Source organism: Microcaecilia unicolor, chromosome 3 (assembly GCF_901765095.1).
Source record: "Microcaecilia unicolor chromosome 3, aMicUni1.1, whole genome shotgun sequence".
Taxonomy (NCBI): domain Eukaryota; kingdom Metazoa; phylum Chordata; class Amphibia; order Gymnophiona; family Siphonopidae; genus Microcaecilia; species Microcaecilia unicolor.
The window spans coordinates 260,025,309-260,043,207 of NC_044033.1; the positions used below are offsets into that span (position 1 = coordinate 260,025,309).

The window sequence follows — 17,899 nt, forward strand, 5'->3', positions numbered from 1 at the left end:
AAAGAGGTGCTATGCCACGTTTTAGCAGCATTATTGACTGCAGTTACAGTGGTTTATATCTGAGGGTACTCTACACACAAAAATTATATATTATATTGGTGGAATATTGGTGAAATACTGGTGAAACAACTGTTTGTTAAAGCACTTTTTTGAAGTAGGTGGCTTTTGAGTCTTAGTTTTAGACTGGACATTTTCATGTTGTTTAATTATGGCTGAAAAATGTCCAGATTCTGTCCTGAACATGCCCCCTCGAGATTTGAGTGCACTGCAGATGAGCAGCATAGAAAAACGGGTTTCAAAAATACCGATTTGGACATTTTGGTGAGAAAAACATCCATCTGCTGGTTTATGCCAATTTTAAAGCGTTTTTCTCTTTCAAAAATGAGCCCCATAGTACATTATATATGCACATGGTGATAATTTGTGCATAGCCTGCTTTCTAAAATTTCTCTCCATGTTGTAAACTAGTCTCAGTAAGTATGCATGCTTTTAATTTTGCAAGAAAACTGCATTATAAAGACAACAAATTTGCCAATTAATTTTTCTATATTATCCTACTGTAAATGACTCTTTTGTACTTGCCATAGATATCAGCTGGATCCAACATACAAAACTTTGATAAAGTGTAGGTGGGTTTTTTTTAATTTATTGATATTGCTGTCACTACTATACTACTTTTACCTTTACAGACTCAAAAATATATTATACAAGTGATGGAGTTGCATAATAGCTGGTCACTCACTGAATCCCAATTGTTATTTGTTCAAGAACTGAAAGAAATTGAGAAGAATGAAGATAAAGGTATACTGCTTGAAAAACATACACAAACATGCGTTTTATATAGATAGATTAGATATATGTATCTTTATCCAAGGAATATTCTAATATAGTTGTGTTATGAGCCCCTAAACAAGTCCCTCCACCCCCAGACGTCTAAGTAGGCCCCCTGCAAGAGGTCATGGCAGCCATTTTGAAGTGGAGCTGCAAGGGACAGGAGTGAAGGGGTTGCGCTCCTGCCCCCAATGACCCCCCACTGGACTACCAGGGGGACAGGTGGGCGCAGGGGGGCCTACCTGTACATTGGAGGGGAGCTTGTTTGGGGAGGGGGAAGGGAGCAGCTTGAAGCACCGTGGCCTGAGGGGAAGGAGGAAGGGGGTCTATTTGAGAGGCAGAGAGGGGAATCAGGAGGGTTTTAAAAAGAAAAAATATTTATTTGGGTGCCAGCTGAACATTGACTGGGATCTGCCTAAGCTCCAGTGACCAGGGCTACCCAAATTAGCCTTGGATATTCAGTGCTGGAGCCTGGCCCAGCACTAAATATCCAGGGCTAATCTAGCCTGCAGCACTCAGCTTTTAAAAAAACACTGACCGTTGCTGGCTGAATATCGAAGGGAAAGTCTTCATTTTGAAAAACACAGTTGCAGTACAAGTATGATATGTGAGATTTGCATGATAAATCAGAGTCTACAAAGATCCCTAATATTTTCAGTGTGGGATAGAAGGTCACTGTTGAGCCTACCATGAATGTTGTAGATGTTAAAGATTGTCGGCCCTTGTGAAAATAATATTCCTTTGGTTTTTTTCTGGGTTAATTTTCAGTTAGTGTGTGGAGAGCTAATCTGCTACAAGGTTTAATTTAGAATTGAGGTTCTTAATATCATCAGCATTTAGCAGGATCTGATGTCATGTGCATAATCACATGCTATGAGTTCCACTGGTTGAATAAGTCAAGCCCCAAAAATAGGGATAGAAAGATGTTAACAAGATTGGGGATAATAAGGAGCCTTGTGGTACTCCACAAGTAAAAGAGTATAAAGTAGAATGCTGATTATTCCAGAGCACAGTATAAGTTCATTGTGATAGGTAGGAAGAGAACTAATTCAGAGTTAAGTCCCTGATTCCTGTTTCTTATAGTTTCTGCAAGAGGAGTGAGTGATCCACTAAATAAAATGCAGCGCATAAATCTAATGATAGTAGAAGTATTGTTTTATCCTGATCGAGTTTAGTCTTAATATGTGGTAACTCCCATTAAATATTTTTTTTGTTACATTTGTACCCTGCACTTTCCCACTCATGGCAGGCTCAATGCGGCTTACATATTATATACAGGTACTTATTAATGTCATTTCCATACTATACTGTCTACACAGTTCTAACTCATTGTAATGGAGGACATTGGTCCAGTCCAAGTAATCAAAGCTTTCACAAATTTTAAATACTATTGATAAGTTTGTGATAGGGTGTGAAACTGTTATCTCAACGCTTCCCAAAACATGTTGATAATTAGCAGTAGCTGAGAACGGAAGGAGTTGGGTACATCAGATAGCAGATCGCATGGGAAAGTATGATCTCAGAAAGTGAGAAAGATTAGGAGCAAGGTATCTCACCATTCACTTCTATGGAGAAGATAGAGTATAAAAGAGGGGAGATTTTGGCTCAGTTTGAGAGTCTTCTCCGAAGCTTCTGTCAGACGGCGAAGCCCTGTGCGGCTGAAACCAGAATCTGATGTCTGTATTTGTATCAACTTGAAGACTTGTGTTTGGGTAAGAAATAAAATGTACTTATCTATCTAAACCTATCTCTGTCTTTATTTTTATTGATTCCATCTTCTCCTTACCTTACATCTAGCCTACAAGGTAGATCATATACAAGTGACACTCAGTCTTTGCAGAAACTTAGACAGATGTTTAATAAGATTTATGTAGGAACATAAATGGCCCAGAATATACCTAGACCCAGAAAAACAGTAAGCAGTAGTTATGGGAATTAGTTTTCAATTATGGCTCCTAATGCCACCCTCTTATGATTGGGTGACAATGGAGGTTAGAAAAACTATACAGAACCTGATATATGAACTAAGTACCTTTAGTCCCCCGTGTGACGGAGTCAGAAAGAGGTCTAACAGGGGGGGGGATAGAAAAACACTTGAAAGATACTAAGTGAAACGCCTCTAATATGGGAATAGATAATAGTAGTCTTCCATGTTGCTGGTACCAGGCCCTGCTATAGACTTTGGGTAATAATGTGATGGAGAAAGAGTTCAAAACTTAATCAGAGCTTTTTAGAAGTTTAGAAGGTAACGTGGAGGGGCATAATCGAAAGGGTGCCCAAGTTTTCCTGAGGATGTCCTCGCAGGACGTCCCAGCGAAGGGACGGGGAAACTCGTATTATCGAAACAAGATGGGTGTCTATCTTTCATTTCGATAATACGCTCGGGGATGCCCAAATCACGAAATTTAGGTCGACCTTAGAGATGGTCGTCCCCAATTTTCGGCGATAATGGAAACCGAGGACGCCCATCTCAGAAACGACCAAATCCAAGCCCTTTGGTCGTGGGAGGAGCCAGCATTTGTAGTGCACTGGTCCCCCTGACATGCCAAGTGGAGGAGTGGCCTAGTGGTTAGGGTGGTGGACTCTGGTCCTGGGGAACTGGGGAACTGAGTTCGATTCCCACTTCAGGCACAGGCAGCTCCTTGTAACTCTGGGCAAGTCACTTAACCCTCCATTGCCCCAAGTACAATTAAGTACCTGTATATGTAAGCCGCATTGAGCCTGCCATGAGTGGGAAAGCGCGGGGTACAAATGTAACAACAAAAAAAGACACCATCCGGGCACCCTAGGGGGCACTGCAGTGGACTTCAGAAATTGCTCCCAGGTGCATAGCTCCCTTACCTTGTGTGCTGAGCCTCCCAAAACCCACTCCCTACAATTGTACACCACTACCATTGCCCTTATGGGTGAAGGGGGGCACCTACATGTGGGTACAGTGGTTTTGTGGTGGATTTTGAAGGGCTCACATTTACCATCACAAGTGTAACAGGTAGGGGGGGAATGGGACTGGGTCTGCCTGCCTGAAGTGCACTGCAGTACCCACTAAAACTGCTCCAGGGACATGCATACTGCTGTCATGGAGCTGGGTATGATATTTGAGGCTGGCATAGAGGCTGGAAAAAATATTTTTAAATTTTTTTTTGAGGGTGGGAGGGGGTTAGTGACCACTGGGGGAGTAAGGGGAGGTCATCCCCTATTCCCTGCAGTGGTCTTCTGGTCATTTAGGGCACATTTTTGTGGCTTGGTCATAAGAAAAAAGGACCAGGTAAAGTCGTCCAAGTGTTCATCAGGGATGCCCTTCTTTTTTCCATTATCGGTCGAGGACGCCCATGTGTTAGGCATGCCCCAGTCCCGCCTTCACTACACCTCCGACACGCCCCCGTGAACTTTGGTCGTCCCCACGACGGAAAGCAGTTGAGGATGCCCAAAATCGGCTTTCGATTATGCCGATTTGGATGACCCTGTGAGAAGAATGCCCATCTTGCGATTTGCGATAGTAACATAGTAGATGACGGCAGATAAAGACCTGTACGGTCCATCCAGTCTGCCCCACAAGATAAACTCATATGTGCTACTTTATATGTATACCTGACCTTGATTTATCCTTGCCATTTTCGGGGCATAGACCGTAGAAGTCTTCCCAATTCTTTCCCCGCCTCCCAACCACCAGTGCTGCCACCCAATCTCTGCTAAGCTTCTGAGGATCCATTGCTTCTGAACAGGATTCCTTTATGTTTATCCCACGCATTTTTGAATTCCGTTACCGTTTTCATCTCCACCACCTCCCGCGGGAGGGCATTCCAAGTATCCACCACTCTCTCTGTGAAAAAATACTTCCTGACATTTTTCTTGTCTGCCCCCCTTCAACCTCATTTCATGTCCTCTAGTTCTACCGTCTTCCCATCTCCAGAAAAGATTTGTTTGTGGATTAATACCTTTCAAATATTTAAACATCTGTATCATATCACCCCTGTTTCTCCTTTCTTCCAGGGTATACATGTTCAGGTCAGCAAGTCTCTCCTTATATGTCTTGTAACACAAATCCCATTACATTTTTGTAGCTTTTCTTTGCACCTCCTCAATTCTTTTTACAACCTTATCAAGATACGGCCTCCAAAACTGAACATAATACTCCAAGTGGGGCCTCACCAACGACTTGTACAGGGGCATCAACACCTCCTTTCTTCTGCTGGTCACACCTCTCTATACAGCCTAGCATCCTTCTGGCTAGGGCCACCACCTTGTCACACTGTTTCGTCTCCTGTGGATTCCTACTCCCTAAGTGCATCACTTTGCATTTCTTTGCATTGAATTTTAATTGCCAAACCTTAGACCATTCTTCTAGCTTCTGTAGATCCTTTTTCATGTTTTTCACTCCCTCTAGGGTGTCTACTCTGTTACAAATCTTGGTATCAAACGCAAAAAGGCAATCTTTTCCTTCTAACCCTTCAACATTGTCACTTACAAATATATTGAACAGAATCAGCCCCAGCGGTGTACAGTGGCAAGATGAATGGTTCTTAAGGTTTTTGAAACATCTACTACTATCGAGAAATTAAAAGCTGTAAATGCACTAGGAACAGAGGAAGAGGGCAGATTATCCCAAGGAGTCATTGATAATGTTCCTTGTTGCAAATGTAAGGATGTTTGTAATGCATTAATCTTGTCCTCAAAATGGTGAACTAAAGCCTGACAAATGAGTCCTGAGTACTCCTTATTTTTTTTCAGGGGTACTGTAAGAAAATGAACCATATCATTAACCTTCTTTGACTAGGGAACTACTCTATCTGATCAGAAAACTAGGTTTGTTTGTTTGGTAGTATTAATGGCTTTTTTGTAGGAGTTAGCCAAACTCATGTTAATAAATGGGTCAGATTTTTGGATTTGCGCACTTTCATTCCCTGTGTTGAACCTGGCATTTAAACAGTCTAAGATGGCTTTTGTATCATCTCTCCTTCTTACGTTGAAGGCGAGAATTCAATCACAGAGCAGTGTAACTCTGGGAAAGTGAAGTATTCCATGAGCTTCATTGTTTTTCCAATGACAGGGAAGTAAAAGTATTCATGGAGAGTGATATGTCTGTTGCAAAAGACTCGGAGGTTAGCTTGCTCAGACCCCTGAATGGGGTTTACTGTATTTCTGGTGTCTTGCTCCACCATGAGACTGAGCAGACCATGTCAATCAAATGATGATTCTTCCAAGGGAGGGGGATTGAGGGAGAGATGCACAGAACTGCAGCACTGTAGAGAACAGTTCCAGAAAACATCATTTGGAACACCGATTTCAGTTTATCGACAGGTGCTCAACACTAACAGCATGCAAATTATATGCACACTGTTAGTGTTGAGCATTGGCCACTAAAGGGGTCAGAATGTTCCTGGCACTGACCAGTGAACAGTAAGGAGGACGGGAAGGAGAAGAAGGAACCGTTTTGATCTCTATGCCGTGCTGGGACTACATTGCTCGGGATGATCTTGCTATCTCACCGGGCACTGGGATTTTGGCTGGCTTAGTTTAGAGATCAGCGGTCTCCATGTGCGTGTTTGGGCAGCAGAAAATGATGCAAGGAGGTGTGCTGTGCAGCCATGCTTCTTCATGCCCTCTGTTGGGAGGCATTTTTGTGTTTGGGAGGTGGAAGCACGGCTGTAAAAGTCACACTGCCCTAATGACTAAAACCTACCAACAGCTCCAGAGTTGTCAGTAGATTTTAGTCACTAGGGTAGGGGTTTCCATGTGCCATTTCTCTGAGCATTGCTTGGAATTGCTAATAAACTCGTTTTAATACTAGTGAGCTCATTAGTATAGGACTTTCAGCCACTGCTTCCATGCACGGTAAAGCAGTGGCCAAAGACCTCTGTGCAATAGCCTAAATGAACCATTGCAAGTCTGGTTTGCTTTGAGCATCAGATCCTCAGTGACAATTGTTTAGCTGCACAGACAATTGAATTGGGTAAAAGATGGCATCTAATGTGTGCTTCCAAAGATGCCAAAAGTACAAAAAACACGAAGACAAAGCTCCACACAAAGTCTGAAGAGCAAGATCAGTGGAGGTCATGCAAAACATACAAAGCTTTCAGCTAGCAGTCAAAACAACCTTTTATTGAAACATAAAAGGCATAAAAGGACCCAACACGTGCAGTAGCGTAGTTTAGATGCTGGATTCTCTGCTCTGCTCCCGGGTCTCTGATTAAATAACTTATGTTGGTACCTCCAACACTTTTTACAAAGGTCCTTGATTTACCTTCTCTTCAAAAGTATAGATTGGACCCCTGAGGCAGGCCATCCGGCTGAAACCCAGGATTTCTCTGCTAGCTGCACGTCTTATGTGTTTTGCATAGTCTTCAACTTCTTCTGTAGTATAACTTCCACAGCACATAACCCTGTTGTTTGTGCTTTGTGCTTCCTGTCAACTCTTTGGCTTCAGATCCCCATGTGGCATGTATTTTCTTCGCTCTTCTCATTTTACTTCTTCTCATTCCCTGCTCCTTGGCCATCGCAAAAATATCTAACATCTTAGGTGAACTTTCAATCATGCCCCCTCCCATAGTCCAGGTTCTCCCCTTCCCTATACCCCCATAATCTAACATCTCCCCTTCCCTACCACCCCAATGGTCCACAATCACTTTCATAGCCCCTCTTTCCCTTCCTTACTTCCCATAGTCCAACATCTCCCCTTTCTTACTCTCCTTGTAGTCCAGCATATCCTCTTCCCTGCCTTCCTCCTGTTGTCCAGCATCCCCCTTTCCCTAACCTCTAAGGTGGCCAGTATGTCTCCTTTCCTAGCCCCCAAGGTGTGTAATATCTTCCCTTCCCTAGATCCCCCACTTCCAAATATCATTCCCCTAGACCCTCTACCCTTAGGTATCCAACATCTGTCCTTCCATCCCCCCCTTCTACCATGACTAGCATCTCCCTTTCCTTCCACCCCCACCATATCCAGTATCTCCCCCTATCCCTTTTCCCTGTTGCCACTGCCAGCCACCACCCTATACGTGAGAAGGGCTTTAAAGTACTGATGTGTGCTCTAGTCCTTTATGTATCCTGCACTTTATGATACAAACTTCCAGTCAGAAGGAGCAAGATGCAGCCGGCCTTGAGTGTGCATGGGTACTTAAAGGCCCACCACTGTGCTGCTGTTCTCTTATGTCAGCCGTACCACTGTCACAAATTCTGCTGCCCTAGGCAGATAGTTCTGCTGAATATCTGTTTCAGCGGGACTATCCAGGCAGTAGACACTGCTATCTAGATCAGTCCTTTTAAATATCAACCTCTTCCTTTTTATCCTGCTAGACCAGTCTAGGCTGATGGGATGCACCATACTACCAGCAGATGAAGGTAGAGACCTGAGCTTTCCAGTGACATCACCAGTAAAAGGAGTGATGCAGCCTGTAACTTGCCAGTATTTCTCTGCCTCTAACAGTTTTATGAGATGGAATTTGGGCAGAGCATGGGCGGAGTCATGATTTACATGCGTTTTTTAAATAAAATCTGTGTAATTGTCCCTGTTGTACCTATGTACAGTTATACCTGCTTTCATGCTGGTGAAAATGTATGTGAGTTATTTTTACCTATGATTTCTGCAAGGTATAAGCATCTGTGTGTCTTTATAAAATACACTCCACCAGATATTTAACCCACAGTGGTAAGTAACATCTGATCTGCTCACAGACATGGGCTAAACTGACACTGGATACTCAATGACGGGGCACATGCAGCTCCTGGGATTGAATAACCTTAGATTGTAAGCTCTCTTGAGCAGGGACTGTCCCTCCCCGTGTTTAAACTTGTACAGCGCTGCGTAACCCTGGCAGCGCTATAGAAATGCTAAGTAGTAGTAGTAGTAGTATAAGTGGTCACCCAGAGGTTAACTGGACACCGTATGATATTCAGATTGGTGCCCTATAGCACATAAAGTTAGAACAGCCTTTTTGCTGAAAATCACCGCAAACCAGCTAAGTAGGCACACCGCCCCGGCCTGCCCCTAACCTAACCAGTTAAGAATGGAGCCAAATCAAATGATTGACACAAATGATTTAGAAGCTAATAACAAACCAAACCAGATATTTTCCCCCATGCACATCCCAATCAGATATCCCCTTCCCTCCCCCTCCCACCAACTAATATCTGTTCTCCGAGTAAAAGCAGACTTACATTCTCACAAGTGGGTATACAATTCCGGGTCGGCCTAATACCAAGCAAAAATTTTACAAAAGCTTTCTGGAGCACGAGCAGCACTCCAATGTACATGTGCGAAGTGCCTTCCCGCCTGCAGCATGACTGTACCTCTCAGTTCTTTTTTCTCCATGTGAGAAGCGGCGGTATTTTTTGTCGCTCCTTACACGCCTGGGAAAGAGCTTCTGTTGTGCCTTTCGGTGGTATTTTTTGTTCCTGCTCTCTTATTTCCGTTTGTTTCATTATTGTTATTGTTTTTAATTCCCTTATAGTCTTTGGTTTTGGCCTACGTTTTAGTTTCTTTTCTTTTTCGGCGCAGGCCGCTTTTAGGCCGGCATGAATGGGTCTCTTCTTTTTTGTGCCTTTTTTCATTTTTTCAGGCCCAATCACGACTTTTGATTTTGCCAAAGCCATTTTCCCTTCCATGTCATCAAATACTCCCAGTGACTTCAAACGTTGTACCCGGTGCAACCGGACCATCTCGGGTACTGATACACATTCTTGGTGTATTTATTGCCTCGGACCCGACCATAGCTCGGCAAATTGTGTCCTTTGTCTCGTATGAAGAAAAGGACTCAAATTTTCCGAGAAGCTCAACGTGAAAAACTTTTTGGAGCTCAGTCCGGTTCTTCAACGTCGGCATCGACATTGAGGTCGGCAGTGTCGGCATCGAGGAAGCCACCGGCATCAGGAGTCAAGGTAGGGATGGCTGCTGCAAGACCCCGAGACACTGGGAGCAGTGAGGCATCGAGTGGGTCTCCACCTGCCTCGAGGCCTCCTGCTGTGCAGGCCCCCTGGGACCGTCCATCATCGGACCTGACCCCGAGGCGCTGGAAAGATTCAACGTCATCCTCGTCGGCACCGAGGAACTTGGGTGAGGTGCATCGGGTGAAGACCAAGAAGCACCATCACCGATCTCCTTTGATGCACGGTGCCGGGAGCTCCAGGACCCCAAGGGACTCAGCACCCGAAAAGCGTCGACGCCGGAAGTTTTGCTCCCCCTCCATTCGAGAGGTGCTGATGCGTACTTCTCCCAGCAGCCAGGATCCTGCTTCTGCACCCCAGGCAATTTGGCAACCTGAGCTCCAACCGGCCCCTCAGCCTTTACCAATGGCAGCTCTCGACGAGCATATCCGGGCCTTGCTCCCAGAGCTTTTGGAGGGATTGATGCAGCAATGTGCATTGGCATCGGGGGTGCCGGTGCCTGCTATGCCTTCTGCTGAGGCCCTGCCTGGCCCTCAGCCCAAGGTACGGTCTCCGACCCCAGCACTGCTTATGGCCCCGGTATCAATTGCCACCCAGGCTGGTACTCCTTCGACGTTGGTGGAGGAAACTTCACCGGAGTCGAAGCAAGAGCTGACTCGTGTACACCGTTCTCGAGGGCATGGGTCCTCGACGTCAAGACGGCCCGGACATCCCTAAGGGACATGCTGTCCGATACCAAAGAGGAACGCTCATGGGAATCAGAGGAGGATCCCAGGTACTTTTCCTCTGTTGAGTCCTACGGGATCCCTTCTGAGTCTTCCCCTCCACCTGAGAGGAGACTGCCTCCACCAGAGAGCCTCTCCTTCACCTCTTTTGTACGGGAAATGGATGAGGCCATTCCATTCCCCGTAGAAGTGGAGGATGAGCCGAGGACTAAGATGCTCGAGGTCCTGGACTACACCTTTCCACCTAAGGAGGCAGTGACAGCTTCTCTGCACAAGGTACTCAAGGAAGTCCTCATCAGGAGCTGAGCGTCCCCTCTGTCTGTGCCTGTGGTCCCTAAGAAGATTGATACCCAGTATCGGATCCACAGGGAACCTAGGCTGGTGAGGTCTCAGTTACCCCACGACTCCATAGTGCTGGATGCCACTCTCAAAAATGCCAGGAGTACTAGGGACTATGCCTCGGCTCCCCGAGGCAGAGAAGCTAGAACCCTGGATTCTTTTGGGAGAAAAATGTATCAGGCCGCTATGCTGTTCGCCCGTATTCAATCTTACCAGCTCTTCATGAGCGTTTATTTGCAAAACTCGGTGCGGCAGCTTTCAGACGTAGTCAATACGCTCCCTCCAGAGCAGGACAAGCTGTTTCGTCAGTTGGTCAAGCAGCAGAAGGCGTGTCACATCCAGAAGCTCTGCTCGGGGTATAGCAATGTGCAGACTCTCTTGGCTATGTGTTTCTGACCTGGACCATTCGGTCCAGCAGAGGATGGTGGATGCCCCATGCTGGGCGGGGGGGGGGGATAATCTTTTTGGAGAGAAGGTCGTAGAGGTCGCTGACCAGATCAAGAAGCACACTGAGGCTATGTCTTCTCTCTCCCGCCGGACATCTTCTGCAGCTGCCTGCACATCCAGGAGGTTTTAAGTCGTGGAGTGCCACCTATTCCTATTCTAGGCATAGGTACACCCCTGCAGCTCACCCACCTGCTCAGGCTCAGCCCCAGCACTCTCGTTCTCGTCAACAGCGTGTGCCCAAGACCCCGGCTGCTCCCCAGCAAAAGCAAGGAATGAGCTATTGACTGGCTCCAGCAGAGCATAGCTGCTATCAAAGTCTCCGTGCCGGACAACGTTTTTTTTTTTTGTTACATTTGTACCCCGCGCTTTCCCACTCATGGCAGGCTCAATGCGGCTTACATATTGTATACATGTACTTATTTGTACCTGGGGCAATGGAGGGTTAAGTGACTTGCCCAGAGTCACAAGGAGCTGCCTGTGCCTGAAGTGGGAATCGAACTCAGTTCCTCAGTTCCCCAGAACTAAAGTCCACCACCCTAACCACTAGGTCACTAACTTGCTGATTGGGGTTGGTTAAAGATTTTTCACCAAAGGTGGCCTCTAATAACCTCCAACCGGTGGGTTCTTCAAATTTTCCGGCTCATACACCCTCAATTTGCTTTCCAAACCTCCAAATTGCCCACCGAGAGCTCATTATTTTAGTTCTCAGCACAGGCAGGTGCTTGCAGAGGAACTGTCCGCCCTTCTAAAGGCCCATGTGGTCGAACCCGTTCCACCAGGGAGAGGAAGGACGGGGATTCTATTCCAAGTACTTCCTTGTGCAGAAAAAAAAATGGGGGATGCATCCCATCCTAGACCTAAGGGCCCTGAACAAATTCCTGTTCCGAGAGAAATTCAGGATGGTTTCCTTAGGCACTCTTCTTCCCATGATTCAGGAAAATGATTGGCTATGCTCTCTGGACTTAAAGGATGCATACACTCACATACCAATACTTCCAGCCCACAGGAAGTATGTTCGATTTTAGCTGGGACACATCATTTTCAGTACTGCGTGTTGCCTTTTGGCCTCACGTCAGCTCCCAGCAGTAGTCACAGCATTACATAGTAACATAGTAACATAGTAGATGACGGCAGAAAAAGACCTGCACGGTCCATCCAGTCTGCTGAGGTGGAAGGAGGTGTTTCAGAGAGCTCTGCAGACTTCCAGTGGGAGGAGAGTGAGGCCTAACTCCCTCCCCAAGGATGTGGAGGGCCTCTGGGGAGCGTTCCCCAGGACAGGCCCAGGCCATGGGGCCTCTTGGGCTCAGGGACCAGAGGGTCAGGAAAAGCGGTCTCCTCCCTTGCAGTGCCGCAGGGAGGAGGGAAAGGAGCCCTGTGGATAGAAGAGGGCCAGACTCCAAGGGAGGAAGCCGGACTGGTACCCCCCTCGCGGCCGCACGACGTCCAGCAGGTGAGGAGGGGAGAGAGCTGGCAGAGACCCTAGAGAAGAGCTGGTCTGAGAAGGAAAGAGTGGTAATGGAGATCTGTCAAGAGGCCCTGCCGGAGGTGGAGGAGGAAAGCAGTGAGGATAGTGACGATCTAGAGGAGGAAGAGCTTGTGGACTACTGCCAGGATCCAGAGGACCCGGCCAGTGGCATAATTAAAGTGGTGAAGAGAATTAAAAGTACGGAGAAGGAGGTGGTGGACCTGGGGAAGCGAGTCAAAATGGCAAAAGCCCTGAGCAGGCTGGCCCCAGCAGAGCATCGCAAGACCTATATGAAAGAGGAAACCAGGCTGCTTAGGCTTCTCCAGAGAAAAGAACAGCTGCTGAGGGCCCTGAGGAAAGGCCCTGGAAATCCTCTGAGAGAACTCTATATCAACAGAGACAGGATGGCCTCGGGGGGACAGGCCCCGTCAGCCTCGGTACAGTGGAAGCAACAAACAGAGCAGGAAGGAATCAGCCCAGGCTTTGGACCCCAGAACATTGAAGCATCAGGGGAGCTGCCAGGAACTAGCACCCAAAATACATTAAAATTCATGCAATACCTTGCTAGTCAGTCAGGGCCTCTGCAGGCAGCTTCTGGAGTAAGCAGGACTGAAGGTGGGGCTGTGGAAGCCTCATTGAGAGCACCTGAGTGTGGGAAAGCAGAACAGGAAAAAAACTTTAACACTAAGACTTTTCACATTGTTGAAACAGAGGCTGGAATTTCAGGAGAGAAACCTTTTTCCACAGAAGTGGTGGTGGAAGTTGAAACAGAGAACTTACCTGGAGAAGAGGAGGTTGTCCTGTTCCCATTGCCTGTAGTAGGAGCAGACGGCAAGGAAAAAATGCCTGGGAGGCCTCACCCACAAAGCTCTGAGGAGCAGGATGTTCCAGCCAATCAGCCTGCAGCAGGGCTAAGGACTGAAAGTGGAGATGTTCCAGCAGGGAGCTGCCTCTTAAAGGAGAATGCAGGAAGAAAGGCAGGTGAAGACAAGGAGTGGTTTTCCATAGAGAAAGCACAGGAGGCCACACAGTGTTCCCCACATAAAGGTTCAGAATGGCAAGGAACTGCGCTGCCGGGTGGCGGGATGCCATGCCCGCCCAGCACATTGGAGCAGGAGGCGCCAGCCAATCGGGCTGGAGGAGCAGGGATGGCCGCAGAGGAGAATGCTACAGCGCAGGAGGATTCCCCATGTTTGGGAGAGCGAGTGGTGCTGGAGTGCGGGAAGCCACTCTTACTTTGCAAAACGGCAGAGCAGGAAGTCCCAACGAAGCAAGACGCCAGAGGGGAGACCAGTTCCCAGGAAAACAGCGGGCCCGCACAGGGAAAGCTGGAGCAGCACGTTGCAAGGAGGGACCCAGCACAGAGAGCAGGTTCCGGGGGGGAAGGAGGGGGGGAGGAGCGGGAGGTGTTTGCCTTGCAGTGTGCGCCAGAAGGAAACTTGACTGGTACCTTTGACTTTGCAGTTGGCCAGGCTGCAGGGGTGCGAGCCAGGGGGGAGTGTTCGGGCCGGGAGGGGAGGGTTGGCTCGGTGGGCGGGGGAGGGGGTCAGGGGCATTGGGAGGGGAACAAGTATTTAGGGGAACCTGCTCTCACTGTCTCTAGCGAACGTGTTGAAGGGGACAATGGCAGGTTTTTTGCTGCAGGGGAAATGGTACAGAAGGACACTGTGAAGGCAGGGGATGTGCAAAGTCTGCTGACAGAAGGGAGAGAAGGGAGGGAGGCTGAGAGGGGAGGCAAGAGAGAGAGGGGGGGTACGGCGCAGCAGGAGCAGGGGGGTCTCAGTGCAGGAGATGGAGGAGGGGGACGGTGGGGGGTGCTCCATCCTTTGCGGCGGTAGTAGGTGGGAGGGGCGGGCGCAGGGGGAATGGGGGGGCAGGAAGCATTGGGGAAGGATGGGGGGGAGGGTGGGGGGGCCAGGTTCCCAAAAGGAGGAATGTGATTCAGTTAAGGTGGGTGGGGGAGGGGGGGATGCCAAGTAGGGATGAGGCCCTGAAGTTGGTCTTGGGTTTAGGATTTCTCCCAGAGGACCTCTATGCCTGTATCCACCCGGTGAATATCCCAGAGTATGATGTTAGTTTTCTGACCCAGCGAGGCATGGAGGTCTTCTGGGAGAAATACGAGGGGGTAAGGGGGAAAGGGGATTGGAGAAACTTTAGGGCCGTACCGATCAGCAGACCTGACCTGGTGCAGGTAACCCTGCTGGTCCGAAATGAATCCATTTCAGGGGCGGACCTGGCCTTCTGGCTACAGCGGTACGCAGAATTGCGTACCCCCTTGTCCAAACTCCCTGACCCCAGTAGGGTGTGGGCGGGAGGATGGTGTGCGCAGGTTAGGCTGAAGCAGGCAGGACACGTGACCCAGCACATTCCCTCCGCGGCGTTCATTGGCAGGGATCGGATCCTCTGCTTTTACAAGGGGCAGCCGCGGCAATGTCACAAGTGCGGGTCATTCAGACATTTTAGTATGTCGTGCCCAGTACGGCAGTGTGGGAAGTGCGGGTCTAAGGAGCATCCTACGGAGTCTTGTGCATCTATCCGGTGTAATTTGTGTGGGGGTCTGGGGCATGCATTCAGAGCTTGCCCTTGGGCCTCCCATAACGGGGGAGAGGAGGACATGGGAGGGGGCGGTCCAGTTCAGAGGGAGAGGGGGGGAGTGAATGTAGGGCGAGATCAGGTTCCCGGGGTGGGGGGGAAAGGAGCTGCGGAGGGACAGGGAGTGGGAGGTGGGGAAGGGTTGGGGGAAGGGCGGAAGCGGCAGGACGGGGCAGATGAGGGTTGGACGCGGGTGTCAAAAAAACAACGGAAGGTGACGGGGGTACGGGAGGAAGGGGGAGGGGAGGCAGGAATGGGGATAGAAGTAGAGAACAGATTTAGGGGATTGGAAGATGAGGGAGGGGGTGACGAACTGGCAGGAGAGGAAGGAGAGGATGGGATGAGCCGGCAAGATGGGTTGGAAAGCATGGCAGACGCTGGAAAGGGAACAGCGGGTAAAAGGAAGAAGAAGAAGAGGGAGAAGGTTTTGAGGGACGAAGAGGAGGAAATGGTAGTGGAGGAGGTCGGGGAGGTGGGGGGCAGATTGGGGGGGGCTGAAGGGAGGGTGGGGGAGAAAAGGAGGGTAGGACAGGAGGCAGGGATGAAGGCAAGAGAGGAGAGGGAGGATGGGCTGGAGGCAGGATTGATGGAGGGGGTCGAAGAAGGGGCAGAAGGGGCGGGAGAGGAGGCAGGGGGGGGAGGGTCAGTGGACGACTCCCAAGGAGGGAGGGAGGTGGGCGAAGAAAAGAGGAAGAAGGGGAGGAAGAAAGTAAGGAAAGGGGGGGGGGGGCTTTTTGAGCTAGGGGTCCGGGACTGGGCGGACGAGGAAGGGGAGGGTGAAGGGGAAGGGATCCCTGGAGGTAGTATGGAGCAGAGGGAAGGTAGCCAGGAGGGCGGGGGGTATGGAACGGCACAATGATGGCTGGACTGCTGTTAACATTCGCCACACTTAATGTGGCTAGTGTCGCCTCCCAGAGGGCGAGATGCTTGGCGTTCGATGGCCTCTCTGCCGTGGCGGTGGACTGTTTTCTTCTGCAGGAGACCAGGCTGCGAACGCTGGAGGAGGTTCGGCGGGCAAAGCAGGCCTGGAGATGGGGGCCCTCTATTTGGGGTCTGGCAGGGGAACGGTATGGGGGGATAGGCATCCTCTTCAAAACATTTAAAGTAGAGATCCAGAGGGTGGTGGAGCTGGGAATTGGGAGGTGTCTGGTGTTAGATGTGAGATTGCGGGGGGTGGCTTTGCGGGTGATTAACATCTACGGGCCGCAAAGCAAACGGGGAAGGGCAGCACTGTTTGGGAAAATTCGGCCGTACCTTTACACCTCACAGCAGCTAGTTTGGGGGGGGGATTTTAACACAGTCCTGAGGAAGGAGGATAGGGGGGGGAGGGCGGCGCAAGTAGGTTACGATGGGGTACGGCTAGCAGGGATCATGAAGGGAGCGGGATTGGTGGACGCGCACATAGAGTTTGGTGGTGGGACGCAGGGTTTCACTTTTGCCCGGGGCACTTGTAGAAGTAGAATCGACCGGTTTTTAGTTCGGGGAGGGGCGTGTGGGAAGGCACCAAGGGTGGTAGAGGTTGATTTCTCAGACCACAAGATGGTGCTGGTCGAGCTGGGGGGAGGGGGGATTCACGGATTGGGGAAAGGATTGTGGCGTTTAAATCAGAAATGGTTGAGGGAGGGGGTGTTGTACCAGGAGTATCTGGAGTTTCTGGCAGACCAGGTATCCATTCAGGGTGTCTTCCCTTCCCTAGGGGACTGGTGGGAAGTTTTGAAACACCGCACCAGGGGGTTCTTTCTCCGTCAGGCGAGGAGGCAGGGGAGGGAGGTCACCCGGCTAGGAACTGCTCTGAGGAAGCGAAGGGACAATTTGATTTCCAGGGGAGGGAAGAGGGAGGACATTGAGGCCTTGCAGCAGGAGGTGGAACGGGTACAATACAATCGGTACTCTTCCCTCGTCTATGAGCGGGACTTCGGGAAGCTGCTCAGCCCGAACCCTTATGACTGCTGTAAGGAAAGAAGGGAGAGGAGGGTGGTAGAGGGGTTAAGGGATGAGGGGGGGACGCTCCAGCAGTCTAGGGAAGGTATCTTGCAGGTGGTGGGGACCCACTTTGGGCGGGTCTTTTTGGACCAACGGTTGGGGGAGGAGGCCATGGCGAGGTACATTGAGGAAACCCCAGGGGTGGGTAAGGGGGGGCCTCATCTTCGGGCCTTGCTGCGGCCGTGGACGCTGCGGGAGGTACAGGAGGCCATTGGGGCCTTGCGGCGCAGGACGGCGCCGGGGCCAGACGGACTCCCGGCAGAGTTCTACCAGCGGTTTAGGGATCAGTTGGCGCCAGTCTTGTTGGCAATCTGGGAGGCGGCACGAACAGGGGGATCCTTGCCTGAGTCGATGGGGGCATCAGCTTTGGTCCTCCTTAGCAAAGGCAAGGACCCCCAGGATGTGGCAAATTGGCGGCCGATTGCACTTCTGAACACCGACCGGAAGATCTTCGCTCACATGCTCCTTGCCCGCATGAGGAAGATCTCCGGGGAAGTGCTGGCAGCCCCGCAGGGGTGTGGGGTCCCGGGAAGGGGGGTGCTAGAGGCAGTGGCCTGGGTGAGGGAGGGCCTGGAACGTAGTCGGGTGGGAGAGGGCAGGCTGGTCGTGGCCTTGGACCAGGACAAGGCTTTCGACCGAG

At 49.7% G+C, this 17,899-nt stretch overlaps 1 protein-coding gene across 1 annotated transcript in view; it reads left to right on the forward strand.

The window, feature by feature from the left end:
• The window catches only part of ADGB (androglobin), a 738,031-nt gene that overhangs the window by 579,463 nt on the left and 140,669 nt on the right, over positions 1 to 17,899 (forward strand). Inside the window, exon 29 of the mRNA XM_030198035.1 lies at positions 690 to 801. Within this exon, the coding sequence (XP_030053895.1) occupies positions 690 to 801 (112 nt within the window). The remainder of the gene's footprint in view (positions 1 to 689; positions 802 to 17,899) is intronic.